Raw genomic sequence first — 20,766 nt, 5'->3', positions numbered from 1 at the left:
CATTGTAATGTTTTTGGTTTGTTTGTCTTAGTATTGATATGTAATTCTTCTGCTTAACTTTGTTTGAGTACTGCATATTTTTCCGTTGTTTATTGCCACATGAGTGTCAAAAGGGAGGAATGTGGGAAAAATATCGCTTTGCTCATAGCTGTGTGTTAGAACAGTTACTATATACTGTAAGAACATGTCTGTGTGTTAGAACAGTTACTATATACTGTAACAATGTATCTGTGTGTTAGAACAGTTACTATATACTGTACAAATATATCTATGTGTTAGAACAGTTACTATATACTGTAACAATGTATCTGTGTGATAGAACAGTTACTATATACTGTAACAATGTATCTGTGTGTTAGAACATTTACTATATACTGTAACAATGTATCTGTGTGTTAGAACAGTTACTATATACTGTAAGAATGTATCTGTGTGTTAGAACAGTTACTATATACTGTACAAATATATCTGTGTGTTAGAACATGTACTATATACTGTACAAATATATCTGTGTGTTAGAACAGTTACTATATACTGTACAAATATATCTATGTGTTAGAACAGTTACTATATACTGTAACAATGTATCTGTGTGTTAGAACAGTTACTATATACTGTAACAATGTATCTGTGTGTTAGAACATTTACTATATACTGTAACAATGTATCTGTGTGTTAGAACAGTTACTATATACTGTAACAATGTATCTGTGTGTTAGAACAGTTACTATATACTGTAAGAATGTATCTGTGTGTTAGAACAGTTACTATATACTGTACAAATATATCTGTGTGTTAGAACATGTACTATATACTGTACAAATATATCTGTGTGTTAGAACAGTTACTATATACTATAAGAACATGTCTGTGTGTTAGAACAGTTACTATATGCTGTAAAGATGTATCTGTGTGTTAGAACAGTTCTTATATGCTGTAAGAATATATCTGTGTGTTAGAACAGTTACTATATACTGTAAGAATGTATCTGTGTGTTAGAACAGTTACTATATACTGTAAGAATGTATCTGTGTGTTAGAACATGTACTATATACTGTACAAATATATCTGTGTGTTAGAACAGTTACTATATACTATAAGAACATGTCTGTGTGTTAGAACAGGCACTATATACTGTAACAATGTATCTGTGTGTTAGAACAGTTCTTATATGCTGTAAGAATATATCTGTGTGTTAGAACAGTTATTATATGCTGTAAGAATGTATCTCTGTGTTAGAACAGTTACTATATGCTGTAAGAACATGTCTGTGTGTTAGAACAGTTACTATATGCTGTAAAAATGTATCTGTGTGTTAGAACAGTTCTTATATGCTGTCAGAATGTATCTGTGTGTTAGAACAGTTACTATATGCTGTAAAAGTGTATCTCTGTGTTAGAACAGTTACTATATGCTGTAAGAATGTATCTGTGTATTAGAATAGTTACTATATGCTGCAAGAACATGTCTGTGTGTTAGAACAGTTACTATATGCTGCAAGAACATGTCTGTGTGTTAGAACAATTACTATATGCTGTAAGAACATGTCTGTGTGTTAGAACAGTTCTTATATGCTGTGAGAACATGTCTGTGTGTTAGAACAGGTACTATATGCTGTAAGAACATGTCTGTGTGTTAGAACAGGTACTATATGCTGTGAGAACATGTCTGTGTGTTAGAACAATTACTATATGCTGTAAGAATGTATCTGTGTGTTAGAACAATTACTATATGCTGTAAGAATGTGTCTATGTGTTAGAACACAAAGCATTTGATATGCAGAAGACAAGGCCCTGAGTAAACTATTTTGTTCACTCCCCCTCAGGGAGTGAACATCAAGTATCCTGTGCTCTCTGAAAGATTATCTTGGAACCCCCACACACGTGTCCTTAGACACTTGTCTTAACATGTATAAAGCTCTGCATTCCTTAACCTCAGTGGGAACTGCACCCCATCTCTGAGGTGTGCTTCTTCCACACCCATGGAACAACAGTAAATGATTAGCAACTCTCTTTACAGGGGACTCCAATTTTCCTTACATTACATTATGAATAACATATGGGGGGGGGGGTATAGGGGCAAGGAGTATAAATACATGTTGTAGCTATGTTTTACTATAGTTCAACAGCTGCAGTGAGTAACCAAACAGTAAGCAAATGCTGAGTGTTGTTAGACACTAGACTAGACTCAGTCACACAGCTATTGATCTGTACTGTAACATGAAATGTTTGGCCCTTTTGGTGAATAGTCAGAAAAGTGGTTATTCTAAGAGTGGTTCCAGTGATGTTGTTTCAATTGACCTGGAAGCACAGCAACAGGTAGCACAGTAATACAGTAACAGGTCTGCAAATATCTGTGTCCCTCTCTGCCTGTGATTGTGTGTTGCCTGTGGTTGTCTGTGTTTTGCCTGTAGTTGCCTGTGTGTTGCCTGTGTGCTGTTTGTACTTGTCTGTACGTTGCCTGTGCTTGTCTGCTGGGTGGATGTCTCTGTGAGTGATAGCGAGCTGTGTGTGAAGCTCTTGGGCTGGGAGGGGTTGCTTTTAAGTGGACATAGCCGTCTGTGATGTGGGCGTGGTCCTCTGTGATGTGGGAGTGGTCCTCTGTGATGTGGGAGTGGCCGTCTGCAAAGTGGGCGTGAATGTCTGTGATGTGGGTATGGTTATCAATGAAATGGGAGCGGTTATTTGTGAAAGGGGACGTGTTTGTCTGAGAGGTGGGCGTGGTTATCAGTGGAGTGGGTGTGGTTCTTTGTGATGTGGATGTGGTTTTCTGTGAGGTAGGCGGTATCTGTGGGGAGTCTGACCTGACCAGGAGACACAGAGGTGGAGGTGCAGTGTTTACGGTAACAGGCCAACAACTCCGTCACTTCCGTCTGTAGCTCCTCCCGTAGTGACTGGAGAGGGGTCTCTATGGCTGCACAGTATGCTAAACACACACAAACACACACACACACACACACACACACACACACACATACACACACACACACACACACACACACACACACACACATACACACACACACACACATACACACACACACACCCCCACACATACACACACACACACACAAGCACACACACCCACACATACACACACAAACACACACACACACACACACAACCACACATACACACACACACACACACACACACATACACACACACACAAGCACACACACCCACACATACACACACAAACACACACACACACACACACAACCACACATACACACACACACACACATACACACACACACACACACACACACATACACACACACACACAACCACACATACACACACACACACACATACACACACACACACAAGCACACACACCCACACATACACACACAAACACACACACACACACACACACACAAACACACACACACACACACACACACACACACACCCAGACATACACACACAAACACACACACACACACACACACACACAAACACACACACACACACACACACAGAACTAGGATAAACATGCATTAATAATAAGAAGGCCTGTATCTAAGCGTGGTGTTACTGATAAGTATCACGTTATCCGAAACAGAGCTGTCAGTGTCACAGCGGTCAATCTGTAACAATATTTAATGTTTTTCTTTACTGCCACAGTGGAACTAATCACTATTAATGATCACTCCTTACTTTTCATTAGGAGCGTAAAACTGACGCCACAGTCAAATGACAGGCACGTCTCTTTGGCACCTCTAAACATAATTCTCCCTGAACCCATTGTCTGGGAAGTGAGGTTAGAATAGTATATTTTCTGTTAAACTGGACCTCTGGACTACAGAACAGACCATATGGTCCTTCTCTCCTCACTGTCCAACAGCAGAAAGGTTTAGAACAGATGTTCCCCAGTTTGTCAGGCCCATTGCCCTGGGAGAGAAATTACGTTTGTGTGGTGCGGACGTGTGAAACTCACTCTTCTTGCAGAGGAAGGTGAGGAGAGTCTCGGCCTGGCAGTTACGGAAGGTATCCAGCAGGTGGCGTGAGCACTGCAGTGTCAGGCAGTGAACCCGGGTTCTCCTCTCTCCCTCAGCCGTGCTGTACGACAGCACAACCTACAGCACAGAAAACCAGACAGGTGCTGAGTCACCTCAAAGCCAGCTGCCACTGATGCAGAACTCCAGTGAGCAGAGTGAGTTGGAAGACTCCTCACAAGCAACTGTGTGCCCACTCTCACAACTCAACTTATCGCCCTCTAGTGGTCCTTTCAAAACATGCGGGAATGAGAAACTTTTGTGATGTAGGTACAGGGCTGATGAGAGGTGTAACCAAGAAAAGATGTCAGAAATCATTAAAGATCAGTCGGTATCGAATGCCTGTGGTACATGGGGAGATTTGTTTTGATTCTTCTCACCTGTATGGCCACACCTCTCGATTCGTCAAGAGGTTTGGAGTGAGTGAACTCTACTGCCAAAGCCGTGTGTCCGTCAAGCGTTGCCATGGAAATGCAGCTAGCATCAGGGCCGGGTATGCAGGCTCCATAGCAACCGGATACGCGCAGACCTCCAAAATCAAGGTCATAATAAACACAAGCTAGCACTGCCGGTTGATGGCAGTCTCTAAAACTACATAGCTACCCTGTTACTGTTACATTAAGACAAGGCCTAGCTACACAGAGATGCAGCAAACTAGAAAAGATAAAAAGATAAGAAGAAAAGTAAACTTATCAGAGGAGATCATAAATCTAAGGCCTAATTATTCCCTGCTTATTTACTGTTCATGCTAAAGGGTTACTACCTGTTCAGGCATGTGTAATAACCTCTAAATTGCCCCCTGGTGTATTGTTTTGGTACTACATGTAAACGTGCCCATGGCTGATTCCTCCATTATTACCTTTGCTGACAAACACTTTGAGCTGGACCCTGTACGCAGTTTCCCCCTGTACTGACATCTTCAAATCAGCGCTGAATCGTTCCCTCTCCATCTTCGACTGGAGAGAGAAACAAAGGAGACCAGTCAACAAGCAACAACAAACAAAGTTCCTCAACAAATACCATCAGTCACACAATAAGAACAGCCTTATAACAGCAGTCATGATAACAGATCTCATTGGTTAAAAGACAAGACTGACAGAGTACCTGCAGACTACTGTAGCACAAGAGCCCACCCCCTGTCAGAGAGGGAAGATATCCTGGCCAAGCCCCGCCCACATCCTGTTGCCCAAACACAAATACGTGTACGCTGCAGCCTTGAGTGACGCACATCTTAGCCAATGAGATGGATGAATCTGGAGGCTGAAAGATGGACTAGAAAAAGGGACAAGGAAAACAAAACATAGACAAAAATATAAGTTTATTTCAGAGGCAAAATAGCATTTCAATTACAATCAGGTATAACCATAAATTTGGTAACGTATCACCCTGTGTGCGGAGTAGAGTGGAACCCACCTTTGGTCTACTGGAGCTGAAGAGCCCGGTGGAGTTTTGCTGGTCTTGGTTCTCTGAGACTGGGGAAGAATGTAAGACCAGGAGTTTACCAGGGGCCCCTGCAGCCTGCCACAGAGCAAGAGGACAGAGCATCTGATTCAGAGCTTGGTTACATTTGGAATGTTTGGAATAAAATCTATGGGAAAACTGGTGCGAGTAAATTCTAGTGAAACAAATGTAGTAATTTATAAGAATAGACTGAACACTTTTTGCGTTGGCAAAACTCATTACGCACCAAAAGTTTAGTATAAAATCTGAACAGCTAGAAACTGTCTCAAAGCTAGCGCGCGTTTCCAAATCTAATGTCTGATCTAGAGGGCGCAATTGCACGTCCTTCATTCCATTCTCTCTTCATTTATTCATCAGCGTGAAATTCGAACGAGTCCCTGAAACACGATACTGATCCCACGTGACATTACCGTGACAACACAGAGTGACCCAGAGAGTCCCTGTGCTGTAGCCAGCAGGTCAGCGTAGTGAAGAAGACCGCAGGTGACTGGAGATTTTGTTCAACAGTGTGTCTTAATGTTTTAACTGTCCCTAGGTCTGTACTGAAGAATCCGAAAGTGTGGAGCCATACACAGGCTTATTCGTGACTTTAAGCAAGAGTGTGGTTTTCCACTGAGGATTTACCAGAAGAATGTTCAGGCCTGCAGAGACAGGAAGATCCTGAGAACCAATGACCTCCGGCTTTTCAGGATCAAATCTGGGAATTTCCTGTAGGATCCTGGGAATTGAGAATCGGTGAAAATGATTGCTACCTTTTCCTTAGGTAGAAAAAGAACAGTGAACAGACAAACGTGTTTTTCGTTTACTCAGTGACAAAAGATGGTCTGAAAGTGCTGACAGGAACACAGTCAATGTTTGTTACATTCACTCGTACACTCACTCATACATTCACACACAGTCAATGTCTGTTACATTCACTCGTACACTCACTCATACATTCACACACAGTCAATGTCTGTTACATTCACTCGTACACTCACTCATACATTCACACACAGTCAATGTTTGTTACATTCACTCATACACTCACTCATACATTCACACACAGTCAATGTTTGTTACATTCACTCATACACTCACTCACACATTCACACACAGTCAATGTCTGTTACATTCACTCATACATTCACACACAGTCAATGTCTGTTACATTCACTCATACACTCACTCATACATTCACACACAGTCAATGTTTGTTACATTCACTCATACACTCACTCACACATTCACACACAGTCAATGTTTGTTACATTCACTCATACACTCACTCATACATTCACACACAGTCAATGTTTGTTACATTCACTCATACACTCACTCATACATTCACACACAGTCAATGTTTGTTACATTCACTCATACACTCACTCATACATTCACACACAGTCAATATTTGTTACATTCACTCGTACACTCACTCACACATTCACACACAGTCAATGTTTGTTTCATTCACTCGTACACTCACTCATACATTCACACACAGTCAATGTTTGTTACATTCACTCATACACTCACTCACACATTCACACACAGTCAATGTTTGTTACATTCACTCATACACTCACTCACACATTCACACACAGTCAATGTCTGTTACATTCACTCATACATTCACACACAGTCAATGTCTGTTACATTCACTCATACACTCACTCATACATTCACACACAGTCAATGTCTGTTACATTCACTCATACACTCACTCATACATTCACACACAGTCAATGTTTGTTACATTCACTCATACACTCACTCATACATTCACACACAGTCAATGTTTGTTTCATTCACTCGTACACTCACTCATACATTCACACACAGTCAATGTTTGTTACATTCACTCATACACTCACTCATACATTCACACACAGTCAATGTTTGTTACATTCACTCATACACTCACTCACACATTCACACACAGTCAATGTTTGTTACATTCATTCGTACACTCACTCACACATTCACACACAGTCAATGTTTGTTACATTCACTCATACATTCACACACAGTCAATGTTTGTTACACTCACTCATACATTCACACACAGTCAATGTTTGTTACATTCACTCGTACACTCACTCATACATTCACACACAGTCAATGTTTGTTACATTCACTCATACACTCACTCACACATTCACACACAGTCAATGTCTGTTACATTCACTCATACACTCACTCACACATTCACACACTGTCAATGTTTGTTACATTCACTCATGCACTCACTCATACATTCACACACAGTCAATGTCTGTTACATTCACTCATACACTCACTCACACATTCACACACTGTCAATGTTTGTTACATTCACTCATACACTCACTCATACATTCACACACAGTCAATATTTGTTACATTCACTCGTACACTCACTCATACATTCACACACAGTCAATGTTTGTTACATTCACTCATACACTCACTCATACATTCACACACAGTCAATGTCTGTTACATTCACTCATACACTCACTCATACATTCACACACAGTCAATGTTTGTTACATTCACTCATACACTCATTCATACATTCACACACAGTCAATGTTTGTTACATTCACTCATACACTCACTCACACATTCACACACAGTCAATGTTTGTTACATTCACTCATACACTCACTCATACATTCACACAGAGTCAATGTCTGTTACATTCACTCATACACTCACTCATACATTCACACACAGTCAATGTTTGTTACATTCACTCATACACTCACTCACACATTCACACACAGTCAATGTTTGTTACATTCACTCATACACTCACTCATACATTCACACAGAGTCAATGTCTGTTACATTCACTCATACACTCACTCACACATTCACACACAGTCAATGTTTGTTACATTCACTCATACACTCACTCACACATTCACACACAGTCAATGTCTGTTACATTCACTCATACACTCACTCATACATTCACACACAGTCAATGTCTGTTACATTCACTCATACACTCACTCATACATTCACACACAGTCAATGTCTGTTACATTCACTCATACACTCACTCATACATTCACACACAGTCAATGTCTGTTACATTCACTCGTACACTCACTCATACATTCTTTCTTGAAAATTTTCATTGGCAGACAGAAGCAATGAGACCAGCAGCAGAATAAGCTTCAGATACGTGCTATTCAACAAAGGAACTGGGCTTCACATTTGCATTGGTTTTTTTTTTTGTCATAAAAGTGTACAAATATCATTTTACTTATAACTGACATTATGCCAAGGGTCACTGTACATATCTCGGTACGTTGCGGATGTTCGTAGATTGGCATGCTAGCAAGCTCTGTGGCCTCAGGCTACTGTTTCAAATGTCCGATTGGCTAACTAATTCACTAACTCAGTTCTTACGATGTCTGATTGGCTAACTAATTCACTAACTCAGTTCTTACGATCCCTTTGTTAAACATTATTGGCTGTGTGACTGCGGCGTCGCATTGCATGTTGGGTTTGTCTAATTGATTACAGATACACGAGGTTCCTCAGTACAACTTGGCCAAAATGACATACCTTAGCAGGCAGCATATTTAAGGAATCAAAGATTTGGGACAGTCCTGGTGTGAGGGGCATGCAGGTGATGACTTAAATGCTGACTGTGTAGGCAGCTCACTGGGCGTCTTTGGGACACACATTGTTTATGAGGTCTACCTGTCTATGACGTGTATGATGTCTACCTGTCTATGATGTGTATGATGTCTACCTGTCTATGATGTGTATGAGGTCTACCTGTCTATGATGTGTATGATGTCTACCTGTCTATGATGTGTATGATGTCTACCTGTCTATGACGTGTATGATGTCTACCTGTCTATGATGTGTATGCAGTCTTTGAGTGGCACCAGAAGCCCCTCCCTCACAGGAAGCGTCAGGTCTTCTGTGTCAGTGATGACCAGCATGTGAGGGCGGGACAAAGCCGGACTCAGGTCATACAGATGAATCCTGCTGTCGTAGGTCAATAAACCCACTCTAGCATCTGACTGGACAGCACCTTTCCCACTAGAGAAAACAGAGAGATACTCACATACAGCTGTGCAGAGACAGGCATTGGTGTGTGTGTGTGTGTGTGTGTGTGTGTGTGTGTCTGTGTGTGTGTGTGTGTGTGTGTGTGTGTGTGTGTGTGTGTGTGTGTGTGTGTGTGTGTGTCTGTGTGTGTGTGTGTGTGTGTCTGTCTGTGTGTGTGTGTGTGTGTGTGTGTGTGTGTGTGTGTGTGTGTGTGTGTCTGTGTGTGTGTGTGTGTCTGTGTGTGTGCGTGTCTGTGTCCGTGTGTGTGTGTGTGCGTGTGTGTGTATGTGTGTGTGTGTGTGTGTATGTGAGTGTGTATATGAGTGTGTGTGTGTGCGTGTGCGTGCGCGTGTGTGTGTGTGTATATGTGTGGGTGTTTGTGTGTGTTTGTGTGTGTGTGTGTGCACATGCGTGCGTGTGTGCGTGCGTGCCCGTGTGTCATACCCATTTAGAGAGTGTAATAGTGCCTGAATTTCCTGACAGAGGAAGTGGAGTTCTCCTGATCTTATGGCAGATTCAGAGACATCTATTGCCAAAAGCAACACGGAGGTCTCATGCTGGTGGAAAAACCAACAAAACAAAGGCTTACTCTGGAGCCAATACAAACTCACTGTCTCATTCACACACACACACACACACACACAGACACACACACACACACACACAATTACCCTCTGTGGATCCCATATTTCATATGATCCCCGACTGAGCTCTGCTCTCTTCTCATGGTCCAGTCTCAGACCCAGTTTATCAGTGGGCTGATAGAACTGCCACGGCACTGAGAGGAAGACAGAGAAAAAGACAGAAATGATGAAGGCAAGGAGAGAGAGAGAGAGAGAGAGAGAGAGAGAGAGAGAGAGGGAGAGAGAGAGAGAGAGAGAGAGAGAGAGAGAGAGAGAGAGAGATAGAGAGAGGGAGAGAAAGAGGGAGAGAGAGAGAGAGATAGAGAGAGAGAGAGAGAGAGGGAGAGACTGAGAGAGAGAGAGAGGGAGAGACTGAGAGAGAGAGAGAGATAAAAGACATTGAGAGGAGCAGAGAGAGAAAAACAGGAGACTCTGGGTGACAGGGGGGGTCTCACCTTCGTTCAGGTTGCCACAGAAGGGGCAGTAGAATCTCTGCCCACAGTCTTGCCATGACATGGCAGGGCACATAAACGCTCCGCACTCCACACAGCCCTTCACACACTCACTGGCCTCACACAGGGACAGGGCCTGAAACGCAGCACACACACTCCAATAATGCTCTCCTTCCCTCCCTCTTCTCCTGCATGGCTGTGGCTCATCAGTTTGAGCATGAGTGTCTGGTTTGAATGTGGCTAATTTCTTCTTAGGTGTTCCCCCCCCTCCCTCTTTGTCATCTCTCTCTTCATCGTCATCCTGATGGCTGCTGCGGCCTCCTGGCTTCCTGCGCTGCTGTGACTGTGCCGTCCACCCCAGCTGAGCCCCATGCTGTCTTATCATTCTTCATACTGTCTACTAGTTGTGTTTTCATTTTCATTATCACTGTGTTGTTTTGTAATTTGCCCACAGGGTTGGCACCTACTGCACGCCTGGCTGGCCTAGAAGGGGTCTCCTCTTTCTGTGGTCCTTCTCAAGATTTCTCCTGTTTTTCCCTAGCGTCTGGGGTTTTTTGAGGAGTTTTTTCTTGCCCGCTATGAGGATCAAGTCAGGGGGTGCCACCCTGCTCTGTTTGTTGTAAGCCTGTGGGCATGTAAAGCCCTTTGAGACTGTAAACAGTGATATTGGGCTTTAAATAAACTTAAACTTGAACTTGAAACTTGAAACACACTCACACCTGACACAGAAACTCCTCAGGCACCTGACCTGCTGAAATCAATTTGGTTCAGTTACGCGTTTTGTTTGAGTGATTTTTTTTACTCTACATATATACATACATATAGATAACTGAACATATGTATAACAAGGTTTGTTAGCGCTAGACGGAACAATATGCTCTAGCCCCAGTGGACAGGATTTTGACAAAAAACACAGAATTGAAGACACTAGATGGAGAAGAGAGAGACTTCTCCCTTTCGCTTATGCTCACCTCTCCTCCATCCTGGGCGGCCAAGGGTGAGAGGATGACCCCTAGTGGCAGGCGGCTTTGCTGGCTTGACTGAGGATCAATAGGGAAGCAGTAGGTGGTGGATCTAATGAAACGGGGCGTGGCATTACCTAAGAGACAGTGAAAAAAAAAAAAGTCTCCATTTCTCCATCCAGCTGCGTCTCGCTTCAGAAGAGATGAGGTTCTGCTGGTTTATTTCCACTCGCTTGTTCAACAGTTCAAAAACGACAGGTTTGAAAGTAAAGTAAGTTTGTCTTTCACGTAAAAAAGTTCAAAGTATGTCAAAGGGCATAAAGTCAATTTGTTTGACGTTATAATACTGTTACAAATATTGCTTTTCCATAATACTGAGAATTTCCATCAGAACACAGGAAAGAGAGAATTAGTGTTTACATGATTCTGTGTAAGTTTAAGGAATTCCAACTAGATACATCAGAGATTATCGTGATAATTATTTGGAGGCAAAAAATACCGACATATGTCAGACAGAAATGACTTGGTTTTATGCTACCTCTATCCTCTAGGGGGCAGTCTGTGGTGGACAGTGGAGGCAGAGAGGACTTGGGTTCGGATATAAACACTCTTCCTTCCCACTGCGCTCTGTCTTCTCGCATGACCTGCACCTACAGCAGAAGAGGAGATGAGTCTAGGGCAGACACCTTTAGCGGAGACATGTTCTCGGGGTCCTCTAGAGGGAGCTGTTTCTGCCAGAAAACAACAATAATCAGACTTGATTGAAGTTCTCCTTAAGCACAGATCTGACATCAGTTTTGTCATTTAATGCAATTAATAACTTCAGCATTTGGATATGGAAACTGCCCCTGGGTTAGCGTAAAAGGAATGTTTCCAACAGGAGCTCATTTAGAAGAGAGGGTTTGGTTTATGAAAATATTACTGGAGCGCCCTCTGTTGGCTACCTTTGGTAGTACATTAGACTTAAGATACAGCAACCAATGCCACAGACACACTACAGGACTTTCACAGTTGCCAGGTTGCTGTACTGTTTACACTACACAACTTGCTGTCTTGTAATCGGGAATCTTGAAGTTGTTGTGCTTTGCACACTACATGACTGATCAGCGACAGGGGGTCACACGTTACAAGACCTTTCACCGGGAGGAATCTCCGACGAGTCTGTCTGATCTCCACACTAGTCGTTTGTCTGCTGATTCGCCGTGAGAAACAAGCAGGACACAGAATAGAGTACGGGCGAGAGAACGGATTGGGATACGCCGATTTGCCTCGGATCTGGGAATGTCGGCGAGTGGCACGGCATAAGTCTTGGTCCTACAGAGGAAGTTTCGTAGAGCTGACTGCTGCCCCTGAGCAGGCAGGTAAACTCAGTTGACCGCTGGTCTTTTTGGAGGGAGAGGAAAGAATGAAACTTACAGCACTGGGTAACAGCTGGGGGTCCAATCCATATCGAGACTCTGAACGCGGACTTTCCACCGGACTGTTCTGACAGGGAGAAAACGGGAAGAGAGGAGAGGGAGAACAGGGTGAGAGTGGAGCAGAAGAAAGAGGAAAAGGAAGAAAAGAAAAGAAAAGAAAAGAAAAGAAAAGAAAAGAAAAGAAAAGAAAGAGATGGTGAAGCGTCAGCAGCCAGACAGATACAGAACGACATGAACAACATGATGAATTATAAAAATCAGTAAATGTTCTCACAGGATTTGAATGAGCCTCTGGATATTTCTGTGTTTTCTCTGATGCAGCAGGAAGAGGTGTAAGTGCACCTGAAGGACAGAGAATGAAAAAATATATATATATAAATATATATATTATATATATATATATATATAAAACCAGTTTTCATTTGTTTATTTTATTTACTTTTTTAAATTACTTTTTGGTTTACTCTGAAAATACAATGACAAGTCACTTACAGTTAAGGACAAAGTTTGATCACACACATTTTTCAGAAAGCACTGATGTGTAATAAGCATATCTTAAATACAGCCACACCATTGCTGTGGTTCTACGCAATCCCACTGTTTAAGCGGTTTAGAGTCTGAGTTGTGTGCTCTGTCCCACGCACCTGTACATGCTGGATGTGGAGGGTAAAGCGACGTAGGTCTGTGCTGGGCGACTGGACTTGGGTAGTGATACGGCTGTAAGGGTGGCCCAGTCGATATGCCCGCAGGACAGTTTGTTGGAGACATGACCGGAGACCAACCGTTGTAATGTGTCCACGGCTGATCCTGACGGTAACCCGGGTTAGCCGATGGGAAATCCATCTTCTCCAAGACAACTCCGACGAACTGAAATAGTTATCACTACCAACGTTTCCACAGCTGAGATAAAAAGCCAGAGAGATGTTTGGATGTGGCTTCAGAAATGTGTATTAAGAATATTTCCGACATATGCTGAACATAACAGTTACAGCGCAGCGCAACTGTTACATATGTGGTCTAGTAGGAGCCCTCACGGAAGCTATGGTTGTGCACAAGGTATAGAGAATCAGGTAAAAGGGACACTACAGCGATGTCCTAATGGAACCACCTTACTTCAATATTTTAGCTAAAGCGCACCCGTGTACGCGCTGTAAACACGATAACATTACCCCAGAGTAGCACTGTCAGTCCAGTCCAATGTCAGCGAGACACATGAAATAATGAATGAAATGATGAGTGAAATAACGAATGCGATGAAATAATGAATGCGATGTGGTACATCATATTCATACAGCTATTCATCATATGCCCAGACAAACGTCCTTGTCTCTGACCGTTACAAGCTTCCTTTCCATGCTATGTCGCTGACAGCATCCTGAGAGAGGTCAATGCGTTTTTCTCGGGCTAAATACAACTGTATCATTAATAACCGTGTCTATGTTGTACATTCTGTCAACGTACTGTCATTCTGTAATGTTCCTAAAACTATCAATTTGTTATGTAATTCGATATGTCCTCAGCATCTCTGTTTCACCGACATTTCCACGCCCACCGTGACTCCACGCGCTTTACGTTGACACGACGCAAAAGGAGGAGCCTTAACTGATAGCACAGAAACGGATGCTTTCAAAATCATCTAAGAAAAGTTTTATATCTTGTAATGTGATTTACAAGGTACTAATTGATGTGGTCCATAATTCATTTACCTTGTATTCTGAAGTGTATTCAATCTAAATTCAACAAGATTACACGTTTTTTGTTTGTTTTGGGGTTTTTTTTCTTTTTTGCAATCGTCGTTAATGGACATCGCCAAATCGAAGAAACATTCAGTGACTTTATTTACACAGCTCAGTTTTGACTCATTCTCACTCATCTGATCATGTGCATTCTCACACCCACATCTGCAATGGCAATTTTTGTACACTAGGTGTCAGCAGTGTGGATGTAATCAATACAGAACTTTGACATAGATGTCGCTCCTGATTATGGCCTACACGGTGTACCACTCTGTAAGGTGTGTGTGTGTTGTAGCCTATTCCACAGTTCAGTGACCCCATGGAATGTGCTTGGGGGATTTAAAAAAAAGCAAAATCTGCACGAGGGTCCACGAGCGTGTTTTCAGAGAGTTGCAGGGGCTCACGAGCCGTAGTGAGTTTGAATCCACCCAACCGTCCCTATCAGATAGACCAATCATATAAAATGCATTCGAGATTTATCCTTTCAAGAACAAGAAATCTTTGATAAGAGGGCAAGTATGAGGGTAATGCGATGACAGCAGAAGACGATGAATAATTTATAGGCTACTTTTCTGGGTTCCTTTAGCCGTGGTTGCTGTAATATTCATCGGGTTCGAATGGCCCTAATCGGTGGTAAACCTAAAACGTGGGTGCCAAATCATTCCTTCAACCTGTCCTCGAAGGAGGTAACGTAAGCTTCGAAGCGAACAGTTATCAGATTTGTGGTTTCAGGGATTTTGCGAGGCGTAGCATCTACCTGAGTGGACCGGGAGTCCAATTATTCCGGTACTGACGACATAAACTGTTTTTCCTGTGAGCTTCGAAGGGGACTGGGGCGGAGAGAGCGTTTCGTCTTTAACAGTAGTGCGTTTGACGACATGTATCTTAAGGCGCTAAAAACAGGTAACTTTAGTGAAGAAATATTATAAGAACTATTTTCGGTAGACCTACTTTTTTGAGTGGATAAGAATTAGATAAACAGAGGCAGAGAATGGAGTAGTAGTAGTATACTTTACCAGTTTCCTTTCTAAGTGACTTTTACAAACTGCATAAATGTAAATCTAATGTTAAATGAATTGTTACTGCTTTATTACTGTTATGACTACTGCTATAAGCACCAGGCAATACTATTACCTCCACACCCATCCATACAACCACTAATACAAACCACAATTATAATCAGCGGAGGAAATAGAGAATTTTATTAATTACATAATATTTTAAAAATATTTACATTTATATGATTTCAGTCATGAGAGGGGGGGGGGGGGGGGGGGGGTGTGTAGACTTCCTCGGCCCTTATGGGAGAGAGTAGGGAAAAGTCAGGTCATGTTTATAGCGATCATCCCTCCTTCTCTTTTAAATGGGTCTGAATTATTCAGTCAGTCTCTCCATGGAGAATTTTTTTCCTCAGGCTGCTCTGGGAGGTTTACAATAAGGCCACTGCCGGTGAAGGCCTTTGACTGACACACACACACACACACACACACACAGACACATGTGTCTTATAGAATAGCACACACACATATGCAGTAATTTAGACAGCACGAGAGAGAAGAGATTTACTCGTATAATGAAACCTCTCATACATATACAGTGTACATTCTTCAGCTGGTTGGAAGAAGTCTTGCTGTTTTCTCGGGTGAGACTGGTACACACAAACACACTGTTAATTGAAGTGAGGGAAGGAAAAGAGTTCTGATTGGGGGGGGGGGGCACTCATCCGTTAGACGACATGAGAGCTGACAGGTGAGCAGAATCAAACAACCAAACCTTCATCACCAGAGACCTCGTGTATGATGTGTACAAACGCACAGTTACCCCAGCCGGAACAAACTGGACCTGTTCGACAACATACCGGCTCCCCCCGCAGGACGAGGAGATGGGAAGAACTCGCTTTGTTTCTGTGGGAAACAGAGAAGGTGCAATAGGACACACGTTGGAGCGTTCACACACGTTGGAGCATTCACACACACACACACACACACCACACATGCACACACACACAAACAAACAAAGGGCGAAAGAGAGAGACAGAGAGAGACTGCTTAAAAGAGAGAGAGAGAGAGAGAGAGAAGAGTGAAAGAGACACAGACTCCCCACTGTGCATGACAACAGCACTGAGCATGCTCCCCGCAGACTGTCGCCTGTAACCTAGCACTCAGTTAGCACCTTCATCATCATCATCATCATCATTATCATTACCACGGTGATTAGTGTTGTGATATTTAAGATAACAAAATATTTCAAACAAACAAAACAAAATCATTTTATCCATGCATAGAGCAGAGAACATGTCAAACAAAATGTTTGTTTTTGTGTTTACATTATCTGTTCACCCTTTACTTACTTACTTATTTAGGAAAGACAATATTATTTTACACAATACCCGATAACTCTCGCGTCAGAACAGTTGAGCAGAATGAGACCTGCAAAATAAAGGAATAGTTTAGTAAGTTTTCTCAGTAAAAACAATCACAAAAACACAGAGCGAACACACAGAGGGACAGAGAGCTGTACATCATCAGCTAAAACCTTTACGGTTGGAACTGGGAACATTCCAGAACTTCACCTGGAGTTACAATGGAAAAAATGACTCCATATTGTATGGAAATTTCAAATGGAGACCTTGAGCCTCAGTGTGCCTCAACAAATCACCCCAGAGTCCAACAGCTCGAGTGGTTTTCTGAACCGAGCTGATGTTTGGAAATCACTGAGGGCGAAAAACAGGTGACTGATGTTCTCTGAGCCTCAGCTGGGATTGGGAGTAATTCTGGTCTGGAGCCAAATTCATTGTTCTACAGGAAGGTTACAAATAACTTATTGTTTCCAGAGACACCAACACAAAATTTACACTCCATATCTGTACTGCTGAGCGAATTACTGAATTTTTCATGTTTTGAATTTCAACACAAATTCTACACAAGGAAAACATGAGGCAAACCATAAACACACGTGAATCAAGACACTTTTGATTAACGCTGAATTTCATTAGCTATTTACTTGTTCCTGTTCAGATGTCACCCACTGCAGAAGACAAATCCTTTAAGAACCAACGGAACACAAACGTGTGTTAAAAATATTATGCCTGTGATGATACTGGTCATTAATGTACGCTGAGATGGAGTTGCTCTGTTTGCATTTGTTTGAATTTTCTGTCTGTGCAGTCAGGAACTCATAAACAGTTCTCACTTTGTACCAGAGAATGCTGGTTCTTCAATGGCCTTGCGTGAAACGACTTTTCTGCTTGCATGTTTGGGGATCTTCATGTGCAAACGTTCGGGGGAGACCGACCGTGTCACGTGATTTCAGTTCCTTATCGCTGGCAGACTTCTCTGCTCCGCATGCAGAAGGCAGCTTAATCGGTGGTGTGTAAGGTGGGGGAGGGGAGGCTGGATTTTTGGGGTTCTTTGAAGCCCGGCTATTTTGTGAAGATATTGTTAGCGTCATGTTTTTTTGGCGAGAATATTCAACCAGATAGATGATTCAAAGAGAATTTAGAAGAAGCTTATGTATGAGAAAAAACTGTTTAACTCAGGGAAGGAAGGATTTATTTTACACACACACACACACACACACACACACACACACACACACACACACACTGAAACCCCTTGCTGCGTGTAAATACAGTATGTTAATGCAGAAATGTGATGTGGCGTGTATTTGTAGAGCATGACTCACAGTCTAAGGTGTAGCATGGATCCCCAGTCATGGGCTAGATGAATGTTCCACAGCACTTGCACTGTGTTACTGTGTATATGTGTTAGTTTGCACCGTGACACAGTGTGTGTGTGTGTGTGTACATTAAAAACCAATACACACATAAATAAAGCTTATTCCTGAATTTCTCTCTCTACTGTGTGTGCAAACACATACGCGCACACACACACACACACACACATACACAGGAAGAGAGAGAGAGAGAGAGAGAGAGACAGAAACACACACACACACACACCTTATCCCAGTGGACCTTGTCTTGTGATCTCAGTGTGTAGAGGATTTGCGCTTGTGGGACTTTCAAAGTGACGTTCACAAGAGGTCTGGAGGTTCAGTGTGAGAGAGAGAGAGACACACACACACACACATGAAAGCATGTAGGCCACTCAATATTGACATTCTCCTAGTTCCTCTGACTCTTACACAAACATACACGTGCGCATATACACACACACACATGCGCGCATATACACACACACACACATGCACGCATATACACACACACATGCACGCATACACACACACACACCACATACCCCAGAAACTATTTTCCAGCCTCTATCAAATTAACGCCACCGATCACCCGTCTAACAGGAATACAGACACCTGGTTTTGGCCAACACCACAGGTGTTCCAGAATCTTAATCTAGCTCTCTTCCTCTCTTTCCTTCTGTCTTTCTGTCGCGCTCTCTCTCTCTCTCTCTCTCTGTCTCTCATTCTCTCTTTCTCTCTCTCTCTCTCCAGAGGGACAGAGTGCACTGATATTAGTGCGTTGTGTTTTGCTGTGGGACAGGGTTTTGCTCTGGGACAGGGTTTTGAGCAGAGTGAAGAAAACAGAGATGCCCGGGGGGTTGTTGCTGATTGAGGTGACGGTATCCAGGGTTCGCGGTGATTGTCCAGCGCTCCTCTGGATGCCCTGTCACAGACCTCACCTGACAGAGTGCCAGCCTACAAACAAACCGACAAACTTGCGTCCTGCTTATCAAACTTGCTGTCTTTCCTCCAGAGGTGACAGGGAAAGGCTGACAAACATGGCCGGTAATTATTAACCAAGCTGCACCCATCCTGTTGTGTTTCTCAAGCCTTTCACACCCCTGCAATAAAGAAAACTGCCCTGTCTGCTGTAGCGTAATGCATTCTATCACCTGGTGAAGATATTAGTCATTACAGGGATGGGGAGGGGGTAACATTTGTGACATTCAAAAGGTTTATCCTGTCATACAAAGTTTTCACAAAAAGATAAAAAGATAAAGGAGGTTTCTGCTCAGAATTACAATTTTGAGAGTCCTAAAGTAGACAAATGCACCTAATAAAATATCACATTTCAGTTTCAGATTGTTGTTGAGCAGCTGGCAGAGAGACCAAGTAGGCCAAGTGTCTGGTCTGTATTTTAAAACAATGCTCCCTTGCTTGTCCTGAACCTCTTCCTTAGAAAGGCTGTTGCTGTCTTTGACTTGACGATCTCGATACGGGAGTCTCCTTAGCGACAAATCGTTTATTGCCGGGTAGCTTCACAAACACAAAGGCGTGCGGGCGCACGAGCGAGCAACCGCCCGCGACCCGAGGTGCCTGTCCCAGCTGGTGGCAGAACCGTAATTAGGCTCTGATCAAGTTTGGCTCAGAGCCAAGCAGCCCTCACAATACTGGATGCTTCAGAAGCTAATGAACTTCCATCAGTGGGTTCCGAATTCTACAGCGGAACCTTGTGTGCTTTAACAGAACTCTGTGAGCCAATCTGTTCTATTTGTAGTTGTGAGAACTCTTTCCTGTTTTTATAAATGCTCTTGGTGTGAGCCGGAGGGTGAAATATTGTTTTGTTGCTTTCACAGTTCTGTGAACCAGAACCTAAAGGCCCAAAGTGACATTTATCAAAAGATCCTGTAGCCGAGTGTCGGAAGTCTGACTGATACTTGCAGTTTTTCCTGTTTGGTAAGCAAAGACTTCATAGTCGTTTGACTTAAGCCTATTCAGGGAAGGTAATAAAGTCTCTTTCTAAAGTAGAATGCCTAATGCATGTTGCACTTATGGTGATCAATCCAGAAATGAGTGTGACCTGTAAAAAAGGATTGGTTGTACGATTCTTTTACAATACTCATTCACACCAAAAAGGTCGCCTGGTCTCACAGCACTAGAGTAAGTTCTAGATAGAGGCTGTCCCGACAGAACAATACAAAGGCCTTGGAATGGACATTGTGGCTTCTTCACCTTCTCTCGGCGTCCTGGTCTCCAGTGAGTCAGTGATCTGCACAGACCCACAAAATGACAAAGGGCATTTCTGACTCAGTTAAAACAAAAGGTTCAGAAAAAGGAAAAAAAAAGAAAGAAAAAAATAAAGAAAGAAAGAAAGAAAGAA

General features: G+C 42.6%; 1 protein-coding gene across 1 annotated transcript in view; it reads right to left on the bottom strand.

The window, feature by feature from the left end:
• Window positions 1-20,766, bottom strand: part of LOC115827812 (protein transport protein Sec24C) — a 38,115-nt gene that overhangs the window by 9,016 nt on the left and 8,333 nt on the right. Inside the window, exons 2-16 of the mRNA XM_030791721.1 lie at window positions 13,599-13,854; window positions 12,953-13,021; window positions 12,075-12,186; window positions 11,546-11,673; window positions 10,578-10,710; window positions 10,171-10,277; window positions 9,944-10,056; window positions 9,302-9,493; window positions 6,089-6,182; window positions 5,417-5,521; window positions 5,108-5,275; window positions 4,863-4,959; window positions 4,384-4,532; window positions 3,946-4,084; window positions 2,804-2,925 (exon numbers count right to left, since the gene is read on the bottom strand). Coding sequence (XP_030647581.1) covers window positions 2,804-2,925; window positions 3,946-4,084; window positions 4,384-4,532; window positions 4,863-4,959; window positions 5,108-5,275; window positions 5,417-5,521; window positions 6,089-6,182; window positions 9,302-9,493; window positions 9,944-10,056; window positions 10,171-10,277; window positions 10,578-10,710; window positions 11,546-11,673; window positions 12,075-12,186; window positions 12,953-13,021; window positions 13,599-13,854 — 1,984 coding nt within the window. The remainder of the gene's footprint in view (window positions 1-2,803; window positions 2,926-3,945; window positions 4,085-4,383; window positions 4,533-4,862; window positions 4,960-5,107; window positions 5,276-5,416; window positions 5,522-6,088; window positions 6,183-9,301; window positions 9,494-9,943; window positions 10,057-10,170; window positions 10,278-10,577; window positions 10,711-11,545; window positions 11,674-12,074; window positions 12,187-12,952; window positions 13,022-13,598; window positions 13,855-20,766) is intronic.

The sequence above is a fragment of the Chanos chanos genome, chromosome 14 (assembly GCF_902362185.1).
Source record: "Chanos chanos chromosome 14, fChaCha1.1, whole genome shotgun sequence".
Taxonomy (NCBI): domain Eukaryota; kingdom Metazoa; phylum Chordata; class Actinopteri; order Gonorynchiformes; family Chanidae; genus Chanos; species Chanos chanos.
This window is presented reverse-complemented; position numbering and strand designations above follow the sequence as displayed.